This window comes from Eriocheir sinensis, chromosome 2, assembly GCF_024679095.1.
Source record: "Eriocheir sinensis breed Jianghai 21 chromosome 2, ASM2467909v1, whole genome shotgun sequence".
NCBI classification, from domain to species: Eukaryota; Metazoa; Arthropoda; class Malacostraca; order Decapoda; family Varunidae; genus Eriocheir; species Eriocheir sinensis.
Window position 1 is genome coordinate 26,809,332 of NC_066510.1, and position 23,467 is coordinate 26,832,798.

The 23,467-nt window shown below is 44.1% G+C and overlaps 1 protein-coding gene across 1 annotated transcript; it reads right to left on the reverse strand.

Moving 5' to 3' along the window:
- Positions 1-14,910: 14,910 nt before the first annotated feature.
- Positions 14,911-23,296, reverse strand: LOC127001927 (tubulin alpha-1 chain-like). Its single transcript, XM_050867177.1, has 9 exons — positions 23,163-23,296; positions 18,850-19,072; positions 18,359-18,531; positions 17,860-17,988; positions 17,230-17,429; positions 16,760-16,934; positions 16,431-16,583; positions 15,622-15,785; positions 14,911-15,109 (listed from the first exon to the last, which is right to left on the reverse strand). The coding sequence occupies exons 1-9, from the start codon at positions 23,163-23,165 to the stop codon at positions 14,977-14,979; spliced, it is 1,353 nt and encodes a 450-aa protein (XP_050723134.1). The 5' UTR covers positions 23,166-23,296; the 3' UTR covers positions 14,911-14,976.
- Positions 23,297-23,467: the final 171 nt, after the last annotated feature.

A 23,467-nucleotide genomic window follows, 5' to 3' on the forward strand; every position in this document is an offset into this window, starting at 1 on the left:
GTAGTATCAGTGGTGGTGGTAGTAGTAGTAGTAGTAGTAGTAGTAGTGGACATTGTAGTGGTATAGGAGTAGCAGTGGTGGTGGTTATGATGGTGGTTGTGTTGCGGTCAGTGTTCTTGTTCTTGGTTTTAATTCATTGAATCATCGCTTCATGCAACGCACACTCTTTACCTTTATACATACGAGAGTTGAAAGTTATTAGTACGTAAGGTAACAATACATGACTTGCACACAACGACTGATGCAGACCACCGCTGAGATGGAGTAGAAGTTTCACCTTAAAACAAACTCAGACTCCCTTACTCGTGTTAAATCCCGGTGAAAGTAACTTATAAAACTCGCACTAAACTTTACCATTTATGTACACGAGTTTCATCTTGCACATAATCTCAACAGGCTTATATAATTTTAATCCACAGCAAGCTTGAAAGTATTACCAGAGATTGTGAGGTGAACGGTGGTCGTAGGTTGATTCAGAGCTCGTGTTTCTGGTCTTAAATATAGGATAGAAGCTTATGTTTCACCCCTGATGATAGGGTGAATAGAGATCTTGCTGGCGTGTGTGTGTCTTGCCTGGTGAGGGGAGTAAGTGGAAGAAATGAGATCAGTGTGTGCGCGGGTGAGCACGTCCACGCGCGTGCGCACACACACACACACACACACACACACACACACACACACACACACACACACACACACACACACAGCGAAACTATTTGGCAAACAATTTTCCTTGTAAGGAGGTGAGGAAAAGTCGTAGAAACAATAGCATACTTTCATGGATATTTGTGAGGTGCATCCTCACTCCCCCCCCCCCCCCACACACACACACACGCACACATGGCGGTTTCAAGAGGAACTATTTAGAGGATAAACTTTCAAGCTTTGTAGGAAGGTAAAATAAGTCAGTTTGATGCCTCTTAGTTACTTTTCTTTGTTCTTTACAATCCCCCCCCCCCTTTTTTTTTTGGTCGTGGTTTAAACAAGTCACTAGGAAATTAATGAGAGAAGAGCATTAGAAAACCAGCGCTATGCTCTCCACCGCCGTAGTCACTTCTGCCTCCACTAGGAAAAAGCTTAAAACTGTCTCCAGCTGTCAAGGAATTATCATTATGCACACCTCTCATCATAAACAATATCCTCAGGCCACAACTGCGTGCTTATGATGGCAGTATTTCGTCTCATCTTAAGCGATGTTTATTGTTTTTAACCGTTTAGTTTGTTTGTCTATGTGTGTGTGTGTGTGTGTGTGTGTGTGTGTGCGTGTGTGTGTGTGTGTGTGAGTGTGAGTGTGTGTGTGTGTGTGTGTGTTTATGAATGGGTGGGTGCATGTGTGCGTGCCTGCGTGTGTCCTTGCGTCCGTGGTCTCGCTACAGGTGGCATGCGTGAAGGTCGTATAAGAAACTGGACAGGTTAGGAAGTTGCAAAATATGATGAAGGGATGAAAAGAAAGAAAAGCTATAAACAGAATAAAGGAGGAACAAAATTAATGATTTAAGTTAGTAATTACCTCTTCTTATTGTGGTATTTTTTTCATTACATAACTTCTTTTTTTCAGTTGTATCTTGGGTCTGAAACATCTCCCTAACTCTCTTCTATCCACCCTTTTTCCAGTCAGGTACCGTACAAGGTGATTGGCACACGCAGCTTCGCGGACGGCTTCGTGACGTGAAAGGTAAAATAAATATATCTTTTGGACAGCAATTACACGCGTCCAACGTTGCTCTTAGAGTGAGCGCCGGTGGGAAGGTCAGGGAGGGGTGACATGGCGAAAAGTGTAAAAAGTAACCTCTGGAGAACATGAGCTAATCTCCGCAAAATTGCATGATTAACTTCACTTTTTTCGTTGTTCTTTTTAGTGCTTTCGTGATGGTGTTGATATGCTAACAGTGACAAAAACTAGTGATGCTATTTACCTTTTCCTTTCGTGTTTTCGTGATGGTGTTGATAATGCTAATAGTGAGAATAACTAGTGATGCTGTTTACCTTTTTCCGAATTCCATGTCCATGTACGTAAAAAGAAAACTTGGAATGTCCTCTAGAACTCCATATCCCGGGCCTCTGTTGTCAGGTAATGTCGCCACGCTCCACTTGTTTTATGTCTGGCGGAAGTGAAACACAGAAGCCCCGACGGAAGGTGTTTTTGCTCCTTCTGTGGTCAGATTAAACACGTTACCTTCAATTAAGATCAAGCTGCACCCGCGTTTCGAAATATGTCAGCCTCTTTTCAGTTTAGTATATTTGTTTTTCTAGGCTTGCTCTCTGTTATCTCTTCTAGTTAATTATCCATATCTTCCATTTAATTACCATTCATGCCTTATTGTGAAGTTATACACCGAAAAACTTAATTTATCAGCGGGTCAAGTAGGTGGGATTAATGCGGTGCCAAAGATATTAATGAACCGTCTAGGAGGTGAAAAGCGCCCCAATTAGGAAATCAGATCGTCGAGCAAAAACAGGAATGCAGTGAGTCGGGTGTGTAGATGGAGCAACCTCTTCAGCGTAACAGGGAAGGGAAGGGAAGGGAGTAGGGGAGGCGAGGAGCGGAAGAAGGCACGTGAGCCCCGACCCGGAAGGTATAAAAGACGTGTCCGGTGCGCACGGGCTGAAACGTCTGAGGGGGGGGAGGGGGGAGGTAGCGAGGGTGTGGCCAGACGAGAGGAGGAAGGTGAGAAATGAAAGGGAAGTTGAGAAAGATGGAGGCGTGAGGCTTAAACCTTCACCACGGCAAGGGGGTTTCCCAAAGATACCTCAGAAGTATTTAAATGAAAACTTTTACCACAAATTTCCAAGTTACGAGGATACCGCGCGTCCGACTCATTCCGGGGGCCTAATGAAGCGTGGAGTCTTTCCCCTTCGAAGCAACCCGGATGACTTTAGTTTAGCCGTTCCGCCTCGTCATGCGCTACGGGGCTGCATGTGTTAAGGTCGCAGTCTTTGGGCCAGTTTTATAGTTCAATACACTACGATCGTAAGCTACCCAACCAAACATAAAACACGACCAAAACTCCTTGTAGCCCTAGTGTTTGACGTTGATGTAAAAAGGAGAAGGGATTTTTAGGAAGCCACACAGGTAATCTTTATTAGTATCTGGTATTGAGTATAAATAACGGATCACTGTGGAGAATATAGTTTGGTTTGGGCGCTAACAATGACACGGTGTTGGAATGTCGAACTGGCCGTTTTAATTCTCCTCAGACTGCAGGCGACGTCCTATGCTTCGTCCGGGTGGCTCAAGGATGCGTCAGGGGCTGGGGAAGCAGGAACAGACTGGCGGACATGTAAGATCCCAGTCTGCCTACGACTCTAGACCTCTTAATTAACCGCATCCTACCCTTTACCTGTCAACACATCCGCATCTCTTTTTCTTCCTCTCTAGCTTGTTTTCTGCCTCTTTTCCTTTCGACTTCTTTCCTACTCTAGATATCGTATGTGGCAGACGATGCGTAAACGTAGATAACACACGAAAATATAAACGCCACAACATTCCTCATCATCAATGCTAATTTCTCCCAGGGTTGGTTGTCCGCAAGAGGCGCGTCAGTCGCTTTCACTTACTCATGCTGTAATCTCCGAGGAAAAGTTAGGTGAGAGTTTCCGCGCTGAGCCTCCTGGTGATGTCTTAGGAGGCTTAGTCGTAACTTTTAGAAAACACGCTTCTCTCCTCCTGCCGCCCTTCCTCCTCTTGTTCTTCCTTTACTCTACGACATGCCATCCTTTCCTCTCCCTGCTTCTCCTTTCTTCTCTAACCCCACCACCCTTCCTCCTCCTTTTCTCTCTAACCCGCCACTTCCCTCCGTGCCCCTTTACTCTCCACCCCAGCCATGCATCCTCCCCTCCTTTCTCCCCCTCTATCTCCAGACCAGTCCCTGCACTCTCCCCTTCTTACTCCTTCCTTACTCTACAACCCCTCCGTCCTTCATCTTGCTGTGCCATTATAACTTCTCACCCCTTCAACACTTCGGAATTTCGACGCACTCGCTATCTTCACCTCTATCGCTATACTGCCACCTGCCTCGCCCTTACAAAGTCCCGAGTCACTGGATGCCTTGTCACTGTATTGTACCAGTCGCCCTTGCCCCGGCCCTCTAGCAGTCACGGTCACCACTGCACTGCCATATACCCGAGCGTTACACAGGCATAACTACAGAAGGCTCTTACCATGTATATTTGTGTAGTAGAATTACATATTATTTTTTCCAAGGACAAATATAGGTGGTCGAGATACATGGATTCTGTTTCTTTTGGATTTAGTAATTACTTCCTCAACCAGACATGTATAAATTGCTCGGCTGGGGGCTGACTTTTGCACGAGGCTATGCGAGGCTTACGGTATTTTCCACTGTATAAAACTTCTTTCTCATTGCACTTCCTGGTATCACGGAAAACATGAAGACGTGCTTTAAGTTGCATGAATATAGAGATAAAGAGGAGTATTCCGTCAGATAATACATGTAAGATCAAAGAGCTAAGCGTAGCTTGGGTCTCTAGTGATGCTGAGCCGTTCCTGGTGTGTCTAGTATCTAAAAATCGAAAGTCCGGCGAGGAACATCACTCTCGCCTCCGATGCTAAGTGCAGCTTTCTCCCGGTTGACGAGTTTGTCTGCGCGTGAGGCGGAGGTATCATGCGTCTTGCCTCTTAAAATATTCATTGCCATTACCTTCTACGTCGTACTTAGTTATCGCTGTGCACTAACGGACATGACAACGGAGACAAACAGATTTCCTAAATATATGAACACACTAATGTCTACGACTGCAACCTAATAACGGCTGTCATACATAAAGGGATAGATGACAGCTTACGGAAAAGATCTAAAGGCCTCACTATTACACACACACACACACACACACACACACACACACACACACACCTGCACTTGCACCTGCCCGAGCATCCCCTTAGCATCCAGCCAACAGAAAACGAAGCTCCGAGCCACAACACAACACAGCTGAAAGTGAGAGTAGTCAGGCGGGCAGCGGGAAACGGGCTGGGTGAGCGGCTGAGCGGCAGGCAGAGTCAAGCCACGCGTGTTCCTTTAGTCGAGAATCCCTGCTTCTGAGCCTGAACTGCCGGCCTTTGCTCAGAGCCTGTTCCTCCCCGCTGCCCCTGCCCTTCCCCATTCCTCTGCGTCTGGCCTTTAGACAGGATTCGCTGCCTGGCACAGCTAACCCAGACTAGGGGACCCTTGGACTCCTGGATCGAGTAACGAAAGACAGATTGACAGAGAAACGAAAACAAAAAGACAGACAAATATGCAGACAAGAAGATGAACTGATCGACAGCCACATAGACAGGCAGGCAGACACACACAGACAGGCAGGAAGGTGAGCTAATCTATGAAAAGTCGCGCACGCAGACAGACAGACAGGCAAGCAGGCATGTAGACAGAAAAACAGACAGACACACACAGACAACACAAAGACAGGAAGATGAATCGATCGACAGACGGCCATGGAGACAAGCTAAAGGAAAGGGACAAAGTAAACGGCGACACAGAGCGGCTAAAACAGGACCTAAAGCTAACAAACAGACTTCAACGGATACATGCAGACAGACAAAAAGACAGGAATTCAAGACGATACAGGCGAGTAGATAGGTCAATAGACAAAAATATTTGAAGATGAAAAATATCCAACCATTCGCGATGTAAACAGACAGATTTACAGTCTCATTGATTTATCCTTTCATCACCTTGAAATACAGACACTGAAACTCCTGTCGCGCCCCAAGACAGTAAGGAATATTGTAATGAGCGTATGTCTGCCAGGTAGGTATATAGCTAGATGCACAGGTATAGATTGACGGCAAGGTAAACAGACAGGCACATATATAATAACGTAGCCAGCGTATGTCTGTGTCAGGCTTCAAGTACATCATTAGCCGGGTAGATATATAGTCACATGCGCAAGTAAAGATCGATAGCAAAGTAGACAGACTGACATCTACAGTAACTTAGTCATCAGTCATCTTATGGGTTAAGGGAAAACAGAAAGCTCGGGAGTAATTAGTTGTATCGGTGATGTGGGAAGAAAGTCACGCTGCTTACTTCTACGGTGTGATGATGACGTAACCTTTGGCGGGAAAAGAGAGAGAGAGAGAGAGAGAGAGAGAGAGAGAGAGAGAGAAAATCAAAAAAGTCTTCCTGGGTCATAGCTGTCAGTCATCAAGCCTTCGAGTCACACACGCACAACATAATCATTGAGTGTACTGAGGCCGTGCTTCCGCCTCACACCACCAGATGAGAAAAATAATTATGTTATCAATTTATAGAATAAAACGTAAATAAGTGAGAGCAAATAGAATATGAATGAATATATATCTAAATAAACAAAAATAATGTAAGGAAACTATATTCAGAGTGGTGAAAAGCAGTAAGTTACAAGGGCTCTTTGGTTAGGTAGAAAAGAGGTGTTCGTTCGTAGAGTCAAACTTTGTAAAGGTAATGGATATGTAAATAGACCGATAATACAGTAAAACAGGGAAATAATATGCAGTGAGGCGGAGAACGATAAACTAAATAGGACAATCTGTGGGTAGGAAAGAAAGGCATAGATCGCACCTACGTGCAAACAAGCCTGTTTGCTAGCGGCGGTGGAAAGAGAAATACACAAAAGTTAGGTGACTTAAACACCAAGAGTTAGCGAGTGGTTTGTGGTATTTTGTTTTTAGGGAAAATATATATCAATTAAAGAAAATACAATTTAATATAATTTATTTTATACCGATGTCAAAACAGTGAAAGATGAACGGAATATATTGAAATGACAGACTTCAATTTCCCATTATTTTCCTGTGTAACACAGCATCTGCAAACGCCTGCATGGTTTATATTTTTACGTTCCACTTAAGACGACAGGCGGGGCGAAGATGAGAAATGGGATGGTAGTTGTGGAAGTGTTCGTGTTGGACGGAGCGAATGTTGGTGTCGGAAAATGAGAATGACAGGAGCAAATAATGTGGAAAATCTAACAGGAAGACTAGTTGCGGCAGATTGGAAGAGACTGAGGGTGTAAGAATGTGCCATAAGGTAAATAGAAGGAAAGTTACAGACCCAGAATAGGAGATGTAGATGGCGAATGTAGTTACCGGGATAAGAAATTAAATGAAGTGAAAGACGAATAACTGGAGCGTGTTTATGATGGAAGAAGGAACTAGAGGAGGAGGAGGAGGAGGAGGAGGAGGACGTTGTCAGAGGAGAGAGTTTCGACAAGTCACTAAAAGATGTAGTCACTGGTAATAGGACTAGAAATAATGGAGTAGATACCGAGGAAAAACAGTGCAAGATTTAGTCATGGAAGAAGAAGGTAAAGGAGAAGGAAGATGATGATGACGGCAGGGGAAGAATAGAGAGTATACGTGAGTTGGTGAAGTAGTCACCAATAGCAGGATCAGAAATCGATTGGAGTGGATGATAAATTAAGTGTACGTGATGGAAGAAGGAGGTAAAAGAGGAGGAGGAAGAGGAAGATGACAGCAGAGGAAGAAGAGAGTATAAATGAGTCGGTGAAAGAAAGCAGGACCAAAAACCGATTGGAGTGGATGATGAAGAAACGATGTACGTGATGGAAGAGGGAGGTGGAGGTATACGAGGAGGAGGAGGAGGAAGATGATGACAGCAGGGAAAGAAGAGATTATACAGATGAGTCAGTGAAAGAAATTAGCCACTGATAGCAAGACAACGGACGAGGAAATTGTGTACGTTATGGAAGCAGAAATTAAATGAGAAAGAGGAGGAGGAGGAGGAGGAGGAGGAAGACAACAGTGAAAGAAAAGATAGCTCAGATGGGTGAGAAAGAAACTAGTCACCGGTTAAACCAACGGAAAATCTTCAGCCTCACTGTGACAATGCTGGAAATACGGTCACGATCAGTCTTCCTTTTTTTTAGGTCTTTGATTTGAAAGACTCACAGCAAATAGATGTCGCGGAGAAGAGCGGCGGCGGTGGCAGTGGCAAGATTTTTTTTCTTTTTATACATATTTTTTTTATAGTTTAGTTTGCTTTGAATATCGTCGTGTCATTTTGGGTTCATTAATACCAATCATCCACTTCTATATTTTCCTTGGAACCAATAATTTATTCTTATGTCGATACAATCACCGCACATTTTACATAACCAGTGCCACTTCATCACCGTCACTACATTTTTTCTTCTTTGCTGATTCGACCATTTCATTTTTTTTCTCCTCATGCAAGGAACTTTGACATTACACTGGAAACATAGCCTATCTTTCTCATTAACGTTAGCACTCAATCCATTTACACAGAAAGTTGATATTACAGGCAAAACGTGGACGTCTTGAAACAGCTGCGTCTTAATAGCGAGCTTCTTGTTTATAGAGCCAGTGCTAGTTATATTCATCCATTGGCATGAACTCCAAAAATATATCACCAAAAATACTGTGGTATAAAAGTGTTCCCCGCTAAAGACTAGTGAAAATACAGGCCGAGACCTTTGATAATACCAGTTTTATTCCACCCGTGGCATGAATTCTGAAAATATATCACCAAACTAGTCTGGCGTAATAATATTCTAAGCTGAAGAGTAGTGAATATACAGGCCGAGACCTTTGATGTGATACAATGTTGTGGTCTGATCGCTCGTTCCTTCGCCCCCTCAGTTAGAATCATGTTCATTACTTCTACTTATCATAAGCGCCGTTCCCCTCCCCTCACGCTTCGTTCCTCCCGCCTGCGTGAGGGGAGTGAAGAGATTTAAACGAAGCTGTGATAGTGAGCCAATACACACACACACACACACACACACACACACACACACACACACACACACACACACACACCTTTTGATATTAAACATTTGACCCGTCTCTCTCTCTCTCTCTCTCTCTCTCTCTCTCTCTCTCTCTCTCTCTCTCTCTCTCTCTCTCTCTCTCTCTCTCTCTCTCTCTCTCTCTCTCTCTCTCTCTCTCTCTCTCTCTCTCTCTCTCTCTCTCTCTATATATATATATATATATATATATATATATATTACATACCTATCTATTAATCTTACCTGTGAGCGCGCTAAGGCCTCCTAGCCCCCCCAGAGCCGCCAAGTCTGTGGTGGTCACTGGGGTTGGGTCAGCTGAGGCCGACCTCCTTGGCCGCTCAGCTGACTCCCTGATGGCTTCTCCTTGCACCGCCGCCGCCGCCGCCACTAGCACCACCCAACACCCCCAGCCGAATCCCACGCCCATGACTCTTAGGATGTGAACTATGATTGGAAGTAATATTTATCGTGGGTTGGGGGTGACTTTATTTTCAATATTACGTTTTCGCTTCTTGGTTTAACTTTTCGAAATGTTGTGGCCAGACCTTTTTCTTTCTCTCTGATGATTTTTTTTTTTTTATGTATCACTTTTTTTCAGTCAGTTTCTCAACTTTTTGCTCCTTCTTTTCGTGCACTGATGGAAAAACTTGTGTAAATCCATGGCTCAGATGCAGCAAGCGGCGCGGGGGAAGAATATGCAATACATCTCTCTACTTGCACTTAATCCTCACACGAGCACCGTCAACATGGTCACCACTCCTTTGGCTGCTCCTAGATTAGGTATCCTTCGGGTATCCTACGTGATGTATATCCTTTCGCTTTCACTCCGGAGTGCCGCTGTACCGTCACCTGTCCCGAGCGACGGCGATTTGCCAACTGAGTCTCGTTGTGGTTCGGCCCGACTAGTTGGTTACTTCATCTCTTGCAACTTAAAGAAAACGGGAGGTGGTGCGCTGGTTTTCAGGGGGTACTCCATCTACGTTTTTATGCTGTAACGGATCGGCATTCTTTTTTTTTTTTTTTTTTTTTTTCCTGTTTAGTTAGTGAATGCCGGGTATCGTTCCATTTTTGGGAGCTATACAAGTGCCATTAGCAGCAGTAACACTGGACTGTCGTTTGTCATTAAGTTGTCTCTTGAATATGTTATGAACGGAAATGCCACCGACAGAAGTTCTCGATGTTAGGAACACGAGGACGCTCTTTTGACTTGACAAGGGCGAGGCGTTTTCCTTTCTCCTAACGCTACGAGAGAGAGAGAGAGAGAGAGAAGGGTGGGGAGTGCGTCTCTGGCCCTTTCACTCCCAAATTTCTATCATAGCATCAGGCACTGTACTTCGGCGCCTCCTCCCTCACGCCCTCCTGTGTAATGACTCGTAATGGACCCGCGCGTGAACACACACACACACACACACACACACACACACACACACACACACACACACACACACACACACACTTCTCTTAATATTCTTAAAGTAAATATCAAAATAAGATACGATAGTAAATGGAATAGTTCCCCCCCAAAAAAAGAATATGCCGTTTGAAGTAATGGTTGATAATATATATAATGTAATGGCAATCAATATTTCAACAAATTTCGATCATTGAATGCCTTCTTAAGATTTTGCCTTGAATAGAAAATACAGACTGGAAATATATCAATACGTCATTATTTTTTTTTGTATGTACCATGATTTTATTTTTTTCCTTAAGTCAGAAAACACGGAACTCATCCCCTTGAATACCCCCCCCAAAAAAAATCAATAATGTTTAAATTCACACACAGCAAAAAAATCATTACAGTAAATCAATTTCCTGCACGCCAATTCATCATACATTTTTGCTGCTCGCCTCCCGTCCCTGGAGTGACTCGAGTGTTTTCTAATGTTAGAGTGCCTCCATCTGTCCTCCGGGGTGTGGTGGCGAGTGGATCAGAGCCTTAATGGGAAACGTGAAAGGGCTGAGTTTACTAAAAAAGTGATATAGGAACAGGGTTATGCTACGGTGATAAGATGAGGATAACATGATTGACGAGGGAACAGTGGGTATATGACGGGAGGAGTTTGAGTGTACAGAGAAATGGGGAGGAAGAAGTGTTACTACTGCACCTTCCTTTCGCTTCGAGAGTGGGTAACGAAGGGGAACTGTGTGAAGAAGATTGATGTACGGGAGATGTGACTGTGTAAGTAGGGAGATGTAAAGGGAGATGTGTGATAGGGATGCTTGCTGTGCCGGCCGCAACAGCAGTGGGTAACGAGGCAGGTGTGTGGCGGTTAGCTCTGTAAGGGAGGTGTGACTCTGTAAGGAACAGGAAAAATGAGTGCTAAAGGTATATATCTAGTATGCGTATCAGCCGCTGCCTTGCAACGGTACACAAGAAAGTAAAGAGTCTGCATGAGGCCTTTGAACCACACAAGACAGCCAGTGGGAAAGTTATCATTTGCTGTCTTCACCTATAAATCTCTTCTGCTTACCTATATTTATCATCTGCTATCTTCTCCCACGAGTCTCTTCTACTGACCTATGAAACGGTATACTTACGCTTCCGGGTTTGCCCACAGAGTTTGTTTCACATTCCTCCGTTTTATCCTACCTCCGTCTTATCCTTTTATTCCGTTCATTCTAAAACCCAACATTTTCTTTCCCAGTAAGACTGAATCACAATTTCCTACATTATATTGTTTATGTTAGTTCTACAATATGTTTTCCTTCCTCCTCCTCCTCCTCCTCCTTCTCCTTCTCCTCCTCCTCCTCCTCGTCCTCCTCCAATGGTCCCCCATGAGACATTTTTAGACATTTTTAACTGACATTGACATTTCAACAAGGAAGTCCATGCGGTCACTTCCCTTGCGTAATTATCATCCGGACCACCGACAGGACCAGGCGTACAAAGAGGAGGAGGAGGAGGAAGAGGAGGTAGTAGTAGTTTGATGGAATACCGTTAAAAAAAGATTACGGAAAGGGAATCTGGACTCTAATGTGGGAGTGACTTTCTTCTTTGTTGCTGTTCCAGAGTGAGTGAGTAATGGTTTCAGTAGTTTGAGAGGGAAAAGAGTCCTTCGTTTGGTTTCTCTATTCATTTGTATTTCAGTATCAAAGTAGGTCTTCATGTTCACCATTTCAGCCACTTATTAATTTTTTTTTTTTTAATGTTGTCTATTATGAGTTTTTTTTTTTACTGTTATTGCATATATCGTCCCCTTTTTCATACCATTTATTTACTAACTTATTCATTCAAGACTTAAAGGACAGGAGTTTTTACGGGCTTATTTCATTATTTTTCAATTCAATTATTATTTCTCTGGTGGCTCTTAAAGTTATTGTTGTTTACTGTAGCGTTCCCTTCCCTTCGTAAACCTAAACTTCCCGTCACACAAAAAGGCGGACGAGGAAAGGATCGATGGTCAAACTTGCCGTCCGCCAAAGGGACCCCATCCTTCCCTTCCCCTCGGGCTCTGCGGCTTCATCCTGATCTGAACTCTATAAAAATAAAGCTTCTCTGAGGTCAGCTACTTGTTGCATAATACATCTCGTGCCTCGTTTCAACCTTCTCCGCCCCTGTTTGTCCTGAGGGTGTGGTAGGCGGTGCGCGGTTTTCTTGTGAGAGGAAAGCTTGTGACGCGAAGGTTTTTGTTGGTGGGAGAGTCAGCGAGGCGAGGTGAGGTGTGGTCAGGTTACTGTTCTTAGGGTGTTGTGTTGAAGGGAATGGCTGACTGAAAGCTGTCTTGAGGATTAGGTTAGGTGGTGAGGAAAGGAAAGGAAGAAAAAAAGAGCATAGAAAAACAGCACAGGTAAAGACTCGGGCAGAGAGACAGACAAACGTTGAGGTGTTGAACAGAAACAGTCTAGATTATTTACCGTTTAGAGGATTAGGTTAGGTGGTGAGTGGAGGGAGAGAGAAAAAAAAGAGAGCATAGAAAAACAAACACGGACAGACAGACAGTCAGACTGGCGGGTAGACAGACAGGGAGGGAGTGAACAGAAGCAAGCTACTTTCTTTCCATTTAGAAGATTATGTTAGGTGGTGAGGGGAGTGAGGGAGAGAAAAGTGTGCATAAAAAAAATTAGACAGGTAAATAACCAGACATACGGACGGGCGGAGAGGGAATGAACAGAAACAAACTACTTTCTCTCCCATTTAGAAGATTATGTTAGGTGGTAAGGGGAGGTAGGGAGAGAGAGAGAGTGCATAAAAAATAAAACAGGTTGCAGACAGACAGACGGACGGAGAGGGATTGAACAGAAACAGTCTCCTTTCTTTCCCATCTTAGAATAATCAGACTTTTACTTTGCCATGCGAGTAAGCTGTAAATAAGTCATCTTCTTAAAATAGATAAGGTAATTTTATTTGGCGGTCGCAGTTTATGTTAAGGTTTATGTGTGATTGTATTTTATCGGCCATCAGAAGAGCAGTGTCTCCTCTGTAGTACACAATATATATATATATATATATATATATATATATATATATATATATATATATATATATATATAGATATATATATATATATATATATATATATATATATATATATACAGGGTAGGCGATGACTGAGTGGTTAGCGTGCGGGCCCCGTATTCACCGAGTTCTGAACGACGCGGGTTCGAATCCGCCTGCTACAACCTGGGATTTTTCAGTCACCGCCGTGTGGCTTAAGACTACCCACATGCTGTTCTGAAGACCACTCATTAACCCGGACTCCAGAAGAAACCGTCCAAGTGAATCAAAAATAAGCTCCTGGGGGCAGCCTGAGCCAAGATAAATGGCGCCACTATAAAAATTGCCTGCGCCATGACGGATTGGGGCCGACCACCAGGCCCCTGAAGAAAGCCTACCGGCACCATAGGCTAACACGTAAAAATATATATAACACTGATCCCTCATATATGTCATAGATACGCCCATATTAACTCTTGTTACGTAAGCAGCCGTGAGGGGGAGAGATAGGCAGACAGACAGACAGATAGGCAGGCAGGCAGACAGATAGGCAGGCAGGCAGACAGATAGGCAGGCAGGCAGACAGGCAAGCAGACAGGCAGACAAACAGGCATACTGACAAGCAGGCAGACAGACAAGCAAGCAGGCAGGCAGGCAGGCAGACACAGCCTCAGTCACACACACACACACACACACTCACACAGATCTTTAAAAAAAAAAAAACATGATAAAAAATAAAATAAGTGAGACAATACCTGACCTTCGCTTCTATTGTATCCTTGTCCTTCTCTTCCTCCATCCTTCACCAGCGCCTTTGCCCTATACCCTTCCTCTTCCGACTGACTCCAAGATGTTTTTTTAGGATGATATTGATAATTGTTCATGTTTCTATTCTTTGTATAAATCCTTTCTACCCCTTCATAGGGTACTAATGATTTATGAGCAACTGTTTTGTTTTTTTTCAGTATTGAATGACCAACCGTGTCTTAACTCTAAAAAAAAACTCCATAATTGGTGTATTAGTGTATGTGTATTTGTGTGTGTGAAGTATTTTTTTATGTATGTATGTGTGTGTCTGATGTGTCCCATGATTACGAACTGCTAAAACTGTTTGGCTTACTTCTACCAAAGTTGCTGATGGTGCCTGTTGCTAAACCCGTTCACGTCTCGTAAGAAAATGTAAACACCTAGGCTTAATGTTTGCGTCGTTGTCGTAGAACAGTGAGCAAGTCCTTGGGGTGGAGGCGAGGCGGAGAAAGGCATCCGAAAAGAGTTGTGTGAAATAATAAAGATTCTGCAGGAGAAATGGGCCCCTTATACCTTGAGGCGTGCTAATTACTTTTGGGTACAGGTACACACGTAGGGTTTCCAATGCAGCACGTCATGTTTATATACAGTAATACTTTCGTTTGGCTGTGTGTGTGTGTGTGTGTGTGTGTGTGTGTGTGTGTGTGTGTGTGTTGCTTATGCATGTACGTCAAGCCTTTTGGATAGGGTTTGCGCGGTGATGGAAGGGAAGTGGTATCATGCGTATGTCCTCCAGCGAACCTTTGACTGCTCGTACATTCTCGTGGGTCGTCAGGGAGAAAGGTGTAGCTCAGGCCTTGAGAAGAAGAAACCGCTGACGAGAACTAGCGGAGCGTTTGTCATTAATATCAGTTAGCATTATTTAATCATCCTTTGGGGTTATTTAAAGTACATTATGAGAGGTAAGCCATTTACTGCCTCATTCTGAGTTTCTTAGGCGCTAGCATGAAATCGACTCGTTAAAACTCTTCCGGCTCCTCCTCGGCCTCGTCGGTTGAATCGAGACCAACCTCCTCGTAGTCCTTCTCAAGCGCCGCCAAATCCTCGCGGGCCTCGGAGAACTCGCCCTCTTCCATGCCTTCGCCCACGTACCTGAAGAAGAAAGAGACAGGTGACTCCCCCCTCGTAGCCGTCTATAAGCTTGCGTAACCTCAAGGCTGTTGTTACTTTTTGTCTCGACGCACAAGAGAGCGGCGTGATGCAGAGGAATCGGCAACAGCAATAAAACATCCTTCTTCTCTACATCTTCCTCACGCCTGGCCTTTCGTTTTCTTTACCCTCTAAGATTCCTCCTGTACTTGTGTTGTATGTGTACTTTAATCCACGTTTTTGTTCTTACCTTATCCTCCTCCTGTTTTCTTCCTTCTCTAGTTCTTGTCCTTCTACATCTCCTTCTCCTCCTCCTCCTCCTCCTCCTCCTATTTCGCGCCCTCCTCTTGATTATCATTATCATCATTATCATCATCGTCGTCGTCAAAGCATCATATAGAGAGGGAAAAAAGGTGAAACTATAGCGACCACCAAAAGTGAAGCTTGGACACTAGCCTACTTAAGTTGCAAAACACACACACACACACACACACACACACACACACACTACTCACCAGTGCACGAAGGCCCGTTTGGCGTACATGAGATCAAACTTGTGATCGAGCCTGGCCCACGCCTCGCCAATGGCCGTGGTGTTGGACAGCATGCACACGGCGCGGTTCACCTTGGCCAGGTCCCCGCCGGGCACCACCGTGGGCGCCTGGTAGTTGATGCCCACCTGGTGAACGTACGGCCAATGAGCGGTGTGTACAGGTGCATATGGGGTCGGCATGTTTGGTGGGGAGGGTAAGCGGGAAGAAGTAGGAACGAAGGATAGGTAATTGTTATGTACAAGGGGATGTTAAGACAGTGTGATGGATGGGAATGGTAATAAGAAAGAGGTAGGAACGTTGGATAGGTAGTTACACTTGTAGACGATAATCATAATTATATTGTACAAAAACAAAGAGGGACGCTGTGATGGATGAGGATAGTAATAACTAATAAGGAAGAGCCAGGAACGGAAGGAGAGGTAATTACTGTGTCCTACGTTTTCCGAGTATTCGTGTGAGTAATTTCTTCCCCTTCCTTCCCCTTTTGTTTCCCTTGAAAAGCCCGTTTAACTCAAGCGATTTCGTAGTGTCATTTATACTGTCTTTTGCATTCTTTTTTATTATTTCTATAGCTTTACCGTTAATTATATTTGAATCCAATGAAATATTGCTTGTTATCTTATTTAAAAAAATAGGTCAATCTTTCTTCTGTATTCTATATTGACTTTCGTACAGTCTTATCTGTTTCCAATCAGACGTGCTCCTGCTCATGTTTCCCTTCTTCACACTTTCCTCCCCTTCATAGGACAGTTAAACTTTTGATTACCTACCTTGAAGCCTGTAGGACACCAGTCAACGAACTGGATGGACCTCTTCGTCTTGATAGTGGCGATGGCACAGTTCACGTCCTTGGGCACCACGTCGCCACGGTACAGCAGGCAGCAGGCCATATACTTACCATGGCGAGGGTCACATTTCACCATCTGAAAGGGCGAGGGGAAATCTGAGTAGTATTTTATAAAACCTGCTATAGGCCTCCATTCCGTCGCTCATTTTTACACCATCGTCATTATCATCATCACATTTTTGTCGCCCATCTTATCGTTGTTCTTACGTCTATGCTTCTATTTCTTTGCTTCTCTTTCCTTCATCTACTTACCTGGTTGGCTGGCTCGAAACAGGCACTGGTGATCTCTGCTACAGACAGCTGCTCGTGGTTGGCCTTGGCATTGGACACGACCGGCGCGTAGGTGACCAGCGGGAAGTGGATGCGAGGGTAGGGCACCAGATTAGTTTGGAATTCCGTCAGGTCCACATTCAGCGCCCCGTCAAACCTAGAAGATTGGTATCGGCTGTGATGTAAACAGCTATAAAAAGGGGAAAACTATAGCATAATAAGAGCCTTTGAGGAGGACGAGGAGGACAATGGAAACGATGCGATAAAAGGATGATATTGACAATGACTACGACTCGCATCTTCGCGTGCAATTGTTGCTGATGTTCTCATCCAGCTTGCCTTTCCTGGATAGTCTCTGATCTCCTTTCCTCTGTTGTATTATCGTCTATCCATTCCCACCCTTTCCTCTCCCCTTCATATTCACCCTCCTCCTCTAATCCTTCAACAACAACCTGAGGGAGGCAGTGATGGAAGACACGATCTGGCCAATGAGACGGTTCAGGTTGGTGTAGGTGGGCCTCTCGATGTCCAGGTTCCTGCGGCATATATCATAGATGGCCTCGTTGTCCACCATGAAGGCGCAGTCAGAGTGTTCCAGTGTGGTGTGGGTTGTGAGGATCGAGTTGTAGGGTTCAACCACCGCCGTAGCCACCTATGACCACAGACAGTTAACTCTTAAGCAGATAAAACACAAGGTGGAAAAATGGTTGTTACTATTCTGCGGAGGAAAGGAGAAAGAGAAAGAGGAACATCTTAAAATAGGTGCAAAAGGAGGAAGACACAAGCAAAGAGAAGGCGGACGAGGATGAGGAGAAGGGAAGGATATGTTGAAAGAAAGAAAAGCAAGTTAAAACTAATCTTTTAACGCGTGAGGCCTCTCCCACCTTGAAAGTATCGTTTTGGCCTACGTAGAAGTTTCATCATTTAACTCAACATAGTGTTTTGTTATTGCAACATATGTCAGTCAGACTATTAGCAAGTCAATTAATCAGTCTTCTTTTTATGTCTCGTGTACACCCATTGGCCACCCATCAGCCATTCTGGTTTGGTGTCTGGGGCCGCGAGGCAGGTGCATGGCGTACCTGAGGGGCCGGGTAGATGGCGAACTCCAGCTTACTCTTCTTGCCGTAGTCGAGGGAGAGTCGTTCCATCATGAGGGAGGTGAAGCCAGAGCCTGTCCCTCCGCCAAACGAGTGGAAGATGAGGAATCCCTGAGGAGATGGGAAAATGACTTGAGGCAGTGGAAGTAGAGGAAAATGAGGAGATCCGGGGAAGGGGCAGGAATAGGGCGAGGAAGAGTGAGTGAAAAGGAGCTAAAACGAGGCATCGCTTATATATATATATATATATATATATATATATATATATATATATATATATATATATATATATATATAGATATATATATATATATATATATATATATATATATATATTCTAAAAACAATTTTTGACACTTAAAACAGACACATGTGTTTGATGCACTACTCATGCTACTTGTTTAACCCTCAACCGATTTTGTGTTTACCTGATTACCTGAAGAACAAAAAAGATTACCAGCATTTCCTAACTAACACACACCTGCAGGCCGGAGCACTGGTCGGCAAGCTTCCTCACTCTCTCCATGGTAATGTCGATCAGCTCCTTTCCAATTGTGTAGTGGCCGCGCGCGTAGTTGTTGGCTGCATCTTCCTTGCCCGTCAGGAGCTGCTCGGGGTGGAAAAGCTTGCGATACGTTCCCGTCCGTACCTCGTCTATGGATCCGGTTGGAAAAAGGTTAAGGAAGAAACACAAGGACACGAAAGAACCTAATTTGAGATGACCTCCACTGTTATATACATTTGCGCTCGATTATCCCATTCTCCATATTTTCTCATAATAATAGTATTTCTACTAATTTGCTCTTCCCATCATCACTCCTTCCGTCATCTACTGTCTTTACCTTTCCCTTCCCATCCCATCTCAACCCTTATCTTCTACCCTTTCCTGAACGCCTCCCCTCACCATTCGATGCATTCCCATGAATTATACCCCTTCCTTCCTTCCTCCTTTACTCCTTCGCTGCTGCTCACCTATTACCGTGGGCTCAAGGTCGACAAACACTGCTCGCGGCACATGGTTCCCTGCCCCAGACTCGCTGAAGAAGGTGCTGAAGGAGTCATCGTGGTGGCCTGCCAGCTTATCGGAGGGCATTGACCCGTCCGGCTGGATGCCGTGCTCGAGGCAGTATAGTTCCCAGCAGGCGTTACCGATCTGTACGCCGGCCTGGCCCACATGAACGCTGATACACTCACGCTGGGGAGGGAAGAGAGAGATAAAGAAAAGGAAATACGTGCAAGACATTAATATGAAGATTACAGAGAGGCGGAGGTGTTGCTGGAGCACTTGCATTTGCACATTATTATTTTTTTTCTTGCTCGCAAGGGGGATGGAAATTGGTGAGAGTATTTGGCATCCTGCTTAAATTGTCATTCCAAGGGAGAAAAAACACTTTTTTGTTCTTTAATCACTTCATCGTTTACTCGTTATCCCTAATTCTTTTTAGATGGCGCCACTATAAACACTTGCCTGCGCCAATACGGGCTGGGGCCGACTACCATCCAGGCCCCTCAAGCAAGCCTACAGGCGATATAGGCGTAGACGTACACACACACAAAAAAAGATAAGCTTATTTGTATACTCGTACATTTATTATCGTCTTAAAATATCGTTAATAAGAATTATTAATATATAATTTTCGTGAGTGTGTGTGTGTGTGTGTGTGTGTGTGTGTGTGGGCGCGGCGCGCGCGCGCCTGCCTGCCTCTCTAGCTGCTGACCTCTTTGCCTGTGTGGCTGTGTATGTTGCCTACCAACCTGTGCATATTAAAAAAAGGGCAACTACATTAATCGTGAAATTACTAATGTCACTTTCCGCATTCCCTGTGCATGTAGGACGTGACATTAATAATTTCACGATAAAAGGACGTTGTCCTTTACTAATGTGCGCACACACACACACACACACACACACACACACACACACACACACACACACACACACACTTATACACACACACACACACACACACACACACACACACACACACACACACACACACACACACACACACACACACACACACACACACACACACACACACACACACACACACACACACACACACACACACACACACACACACACACACACACACACACACTATACACACACACACACACACACACACACACACACACACATATATATATATATACACACACACACACACACACACACACACACACACACACACACACACACACACGGCCCGGTAGCTCAGTGGATAGAGCGTCTGCCACACAACCAGAAGGACCGGGTTTTGATCCCCCGGCCGGGTGAAGATAAGTTGGGTTTATCTTCTTTCACGTGTAGCCCCTGTTCATCTAGCAGTGAGTAGGTACGCGACGTAAGGCAAAAAGTTGTGACCTCGTTGTCGCGATGTGTTGTGTGTGAGTGGTCTCAGTCCTATCCAAAGATCGGTACTATGAGCTCTGTGCTCTTCCGTAGGGAAACGGCTGGCTGTCTCGAGAGAGACCCTCAGCAGACCGAGAGGTGAATTACACACACACACACACACATGCGCGCGAACTAACACACCGTCACCTTCGTGAAAAAAATAATCTCGTACATGTGCAACTCCTCTCTTTCATGTGATACTAATTGCGTGGCATATTTATTAGTTTTCTTCTTTAATTTTGCAGAATCGTCGACTGGCCTAATGCTGCAGAAAATGTCACATCCGCCTTATTTCAGAACTAAATAGCGCTTCCAGGTATGGTAATGTTTGTATCCTGGATGACTTAAATTGCAGTAATATTGACTTGGACAACTGTGTGGACGACTTACAATGAGAATATTTCATTGAGATGGTGCAAGATAACTGTAAAACAACTGGTTACAATAATTATTATTAATGCAGTGGAACATTGACAAATGCAACGTCTTAATAATTGTGGAAGTAAAGAACCTCCTAAATAATTACATATGAAATAACACAGTTCTCGACCACTCTAGTTGCGAAAGGGATTTGGGTGAGCGTGTGAACTTTGACCTTCAACCGAGAAAGCAGTTTATTACTTCCGGAAACCGCGCAAATAATCTTGGGTTTTGTTTCTAGAAGCATAAGTAATCGGAGTTCAAAAGTTGTCCATAAATTGAATTTGACACTGGTTTTGGCCTCACCTGGATTATGTTGCTCAGTTTTGACATCCCTATTACAGAAAGGATATAGATTCCCAAGAAGAATGACAAAAGTTATCCAAGACCTAGAGACCTATCGTACAGAGAAAGACTAAGCAACTAAACTTATTTTCTTTGGAAAGATCCGAGGGAATTAATTTGAGGCTTTTAAATAGGACTAAATACTGTAGGTTAAGGGGATTAATAAAAAGTGATTTTCATGAAGTACTATGTTAAAACTGATGTAACAACACGCACCAACAGGGATTAGTTGGATGAATTTAAGTTCAGGAAGAAAATAGGCAAGAACTAGATCACGAACTGGCTTGTGGGTGAGGGGAACAAACTGAGCAGGTATGAAGCTGAGGCAAACACAATTGAAAGCTTTAACTGAAGGTTAAATGTATTTATGGATGGGAAGAAAATTCGGTGAATGACCCACTCTCTGGAACTGTCGTGCGGAGACCGTCTGTGTCTGACCTCTTGTAATCTCCTTATATTATTGTGTATCCGTGTGTGTGTATTACAGAGTTTATGTGTTTGTAATTGATATTGCTGTCTTCTAACGCTCTTGATTTCTTTTCAAATTATAAAAGATCTCTGACCCTGAAAAAAATAAATACAATATTTTCAGGTGCTCGCTTGCTGGCTCCCTCGCATTCTTTTAGTATTTCGTATTTACAGTAAAGGAGGCACTTCTATGGCAAAATTGGAAAAAAATGCAATGACAACAAACGCTTGGATTTTGTCAGTGTGCTATGATCTTGTTTAGGGGCAGAAGTGTGCGTGTGTTTGTATATCGCCCTATCGGTGAACAAGGATGCAGCTATGCTACTTGTCTGTCCCTCGGCTAGACACACCATCGGCGGGGAAGACTATTTTAGGTCAGTGACGTTCCCACACGGGTTTACTCCTCCTCATCGTCATCATCCTTCTCATCCTTCGCCTCATGATCCTCCTTTGTTTCTTTATCCTTTTCTCGGAATAATGATTCATCAGAATAAATAATGGAACCGTTCATCGTATCATAAACTGACTGATCTGTCACCTGTCTGTCCTGTGTTTTCCTCATTTACACTTCGGTGCTGCTGCTGTCCGTCTCCCTGCCTCCTCGACTACTCAAAGGGGCATTGTTCATAGCGTTATTGCTAGGAGAGAGAGAGAGAGAGAGAGAGAGAGAGAGAGAGAGAGAGAGAGAGAGAGAGAGAGAGAGAGAGAGAGCGCATTATAGACTTCATCGCAATTTTTTTAAACCTTTGTGTATATCCTTGAGCTCCTCTGTACTCGAAGTTTAGAACAGCTTGATTTTTTTTATCTAACACTGCATGATTAAAGAAGCTTTGAGTTCTTGCCCTGGTGTGATAACGTCAGACCCCGATAGAGCAGGTAAATGTAAAGGTACAGGAGCGTACATTATCTTAAAGCGTCGAGCAGCGTCCTGGGGAAAGGTGAAGAGCATGGGACACAACCCTCGCGTGGCAGCGGGGGAGAGTTTATAATTAGCAAGTGTGTGGCCCCTTCCTCCCTCCCCCCCTCCCCCCCCCCCCTCTCTCTCTCTCTCTCTCTCTCTCTCTCTCTCTCTCTCTCTCTCTCTCTCTCTCTCTCTCTCTCTCTCTCTCTCTCTCTCTCTCTCTCTCTCTCTCATTCTTCTTCTACGTACTTCATGTCCAATCTGGACTTCGTCGACATTTTTAACACCACAATATATAGATTTAAGAGCTATTTTGAACTAAATGTTCAACCTATTAAAATTTGTATGGGTATAAAAGTTTTAAAACATCTGAATGCCCATTTTTCATGTTATTCGTTATTTCCTGCTCAAGAAATACGATAACCGTAAAACACATAGACAGTAGTTCCAATAATTAGATGAAAGAAATGCATAAAATACACATTTATGCACTCACATCTTGCCGCCAGATGAGCATAAATTTGACGAGGGGAAGAATCAGCGGTGTCTTTTTTTTTTATATCACTGAACTTAGCATGTTGAAAAGTTTGATCAGTGGTATTACGAGGGCAAGACCAAATGGAGAATAGTTAATTAGCAAAGACTTGAATGGCTCACCCTGTTGAGCTTAAGGCGGGGAAAGTAATAAAAGAAAATTGCTAGGAAGGAATGAGCACGTGTAGAAGAGACCATCAAATAACGTGAAGGACTTACCATGCTGGTGAACTCGAGGTAGAGAAGGGCGTGTGTGCTTGTGAGGGGTAGCCCGGTACTGCCTTACGAGGGAGGCGCCGGCTTGTCACTGAGGAGGGTTAGGGCGACTCTTGCAGTGCCTCGCCCGCTTCGTCTAGGTGCCAAGAAGGGGTGCCAAACCTGTGTGTGTGTGTGTGTGTGTGTGTTCGCGCTAAATGAGGTAACTGGTTTCATCATGGTTATTAATTTCGTTATGTGCCTCAAGCCTTCCATATTCGCAGTTTTTCCCCATCTTCCACATTCAGGAAGAAAATCAATTCTTTCCC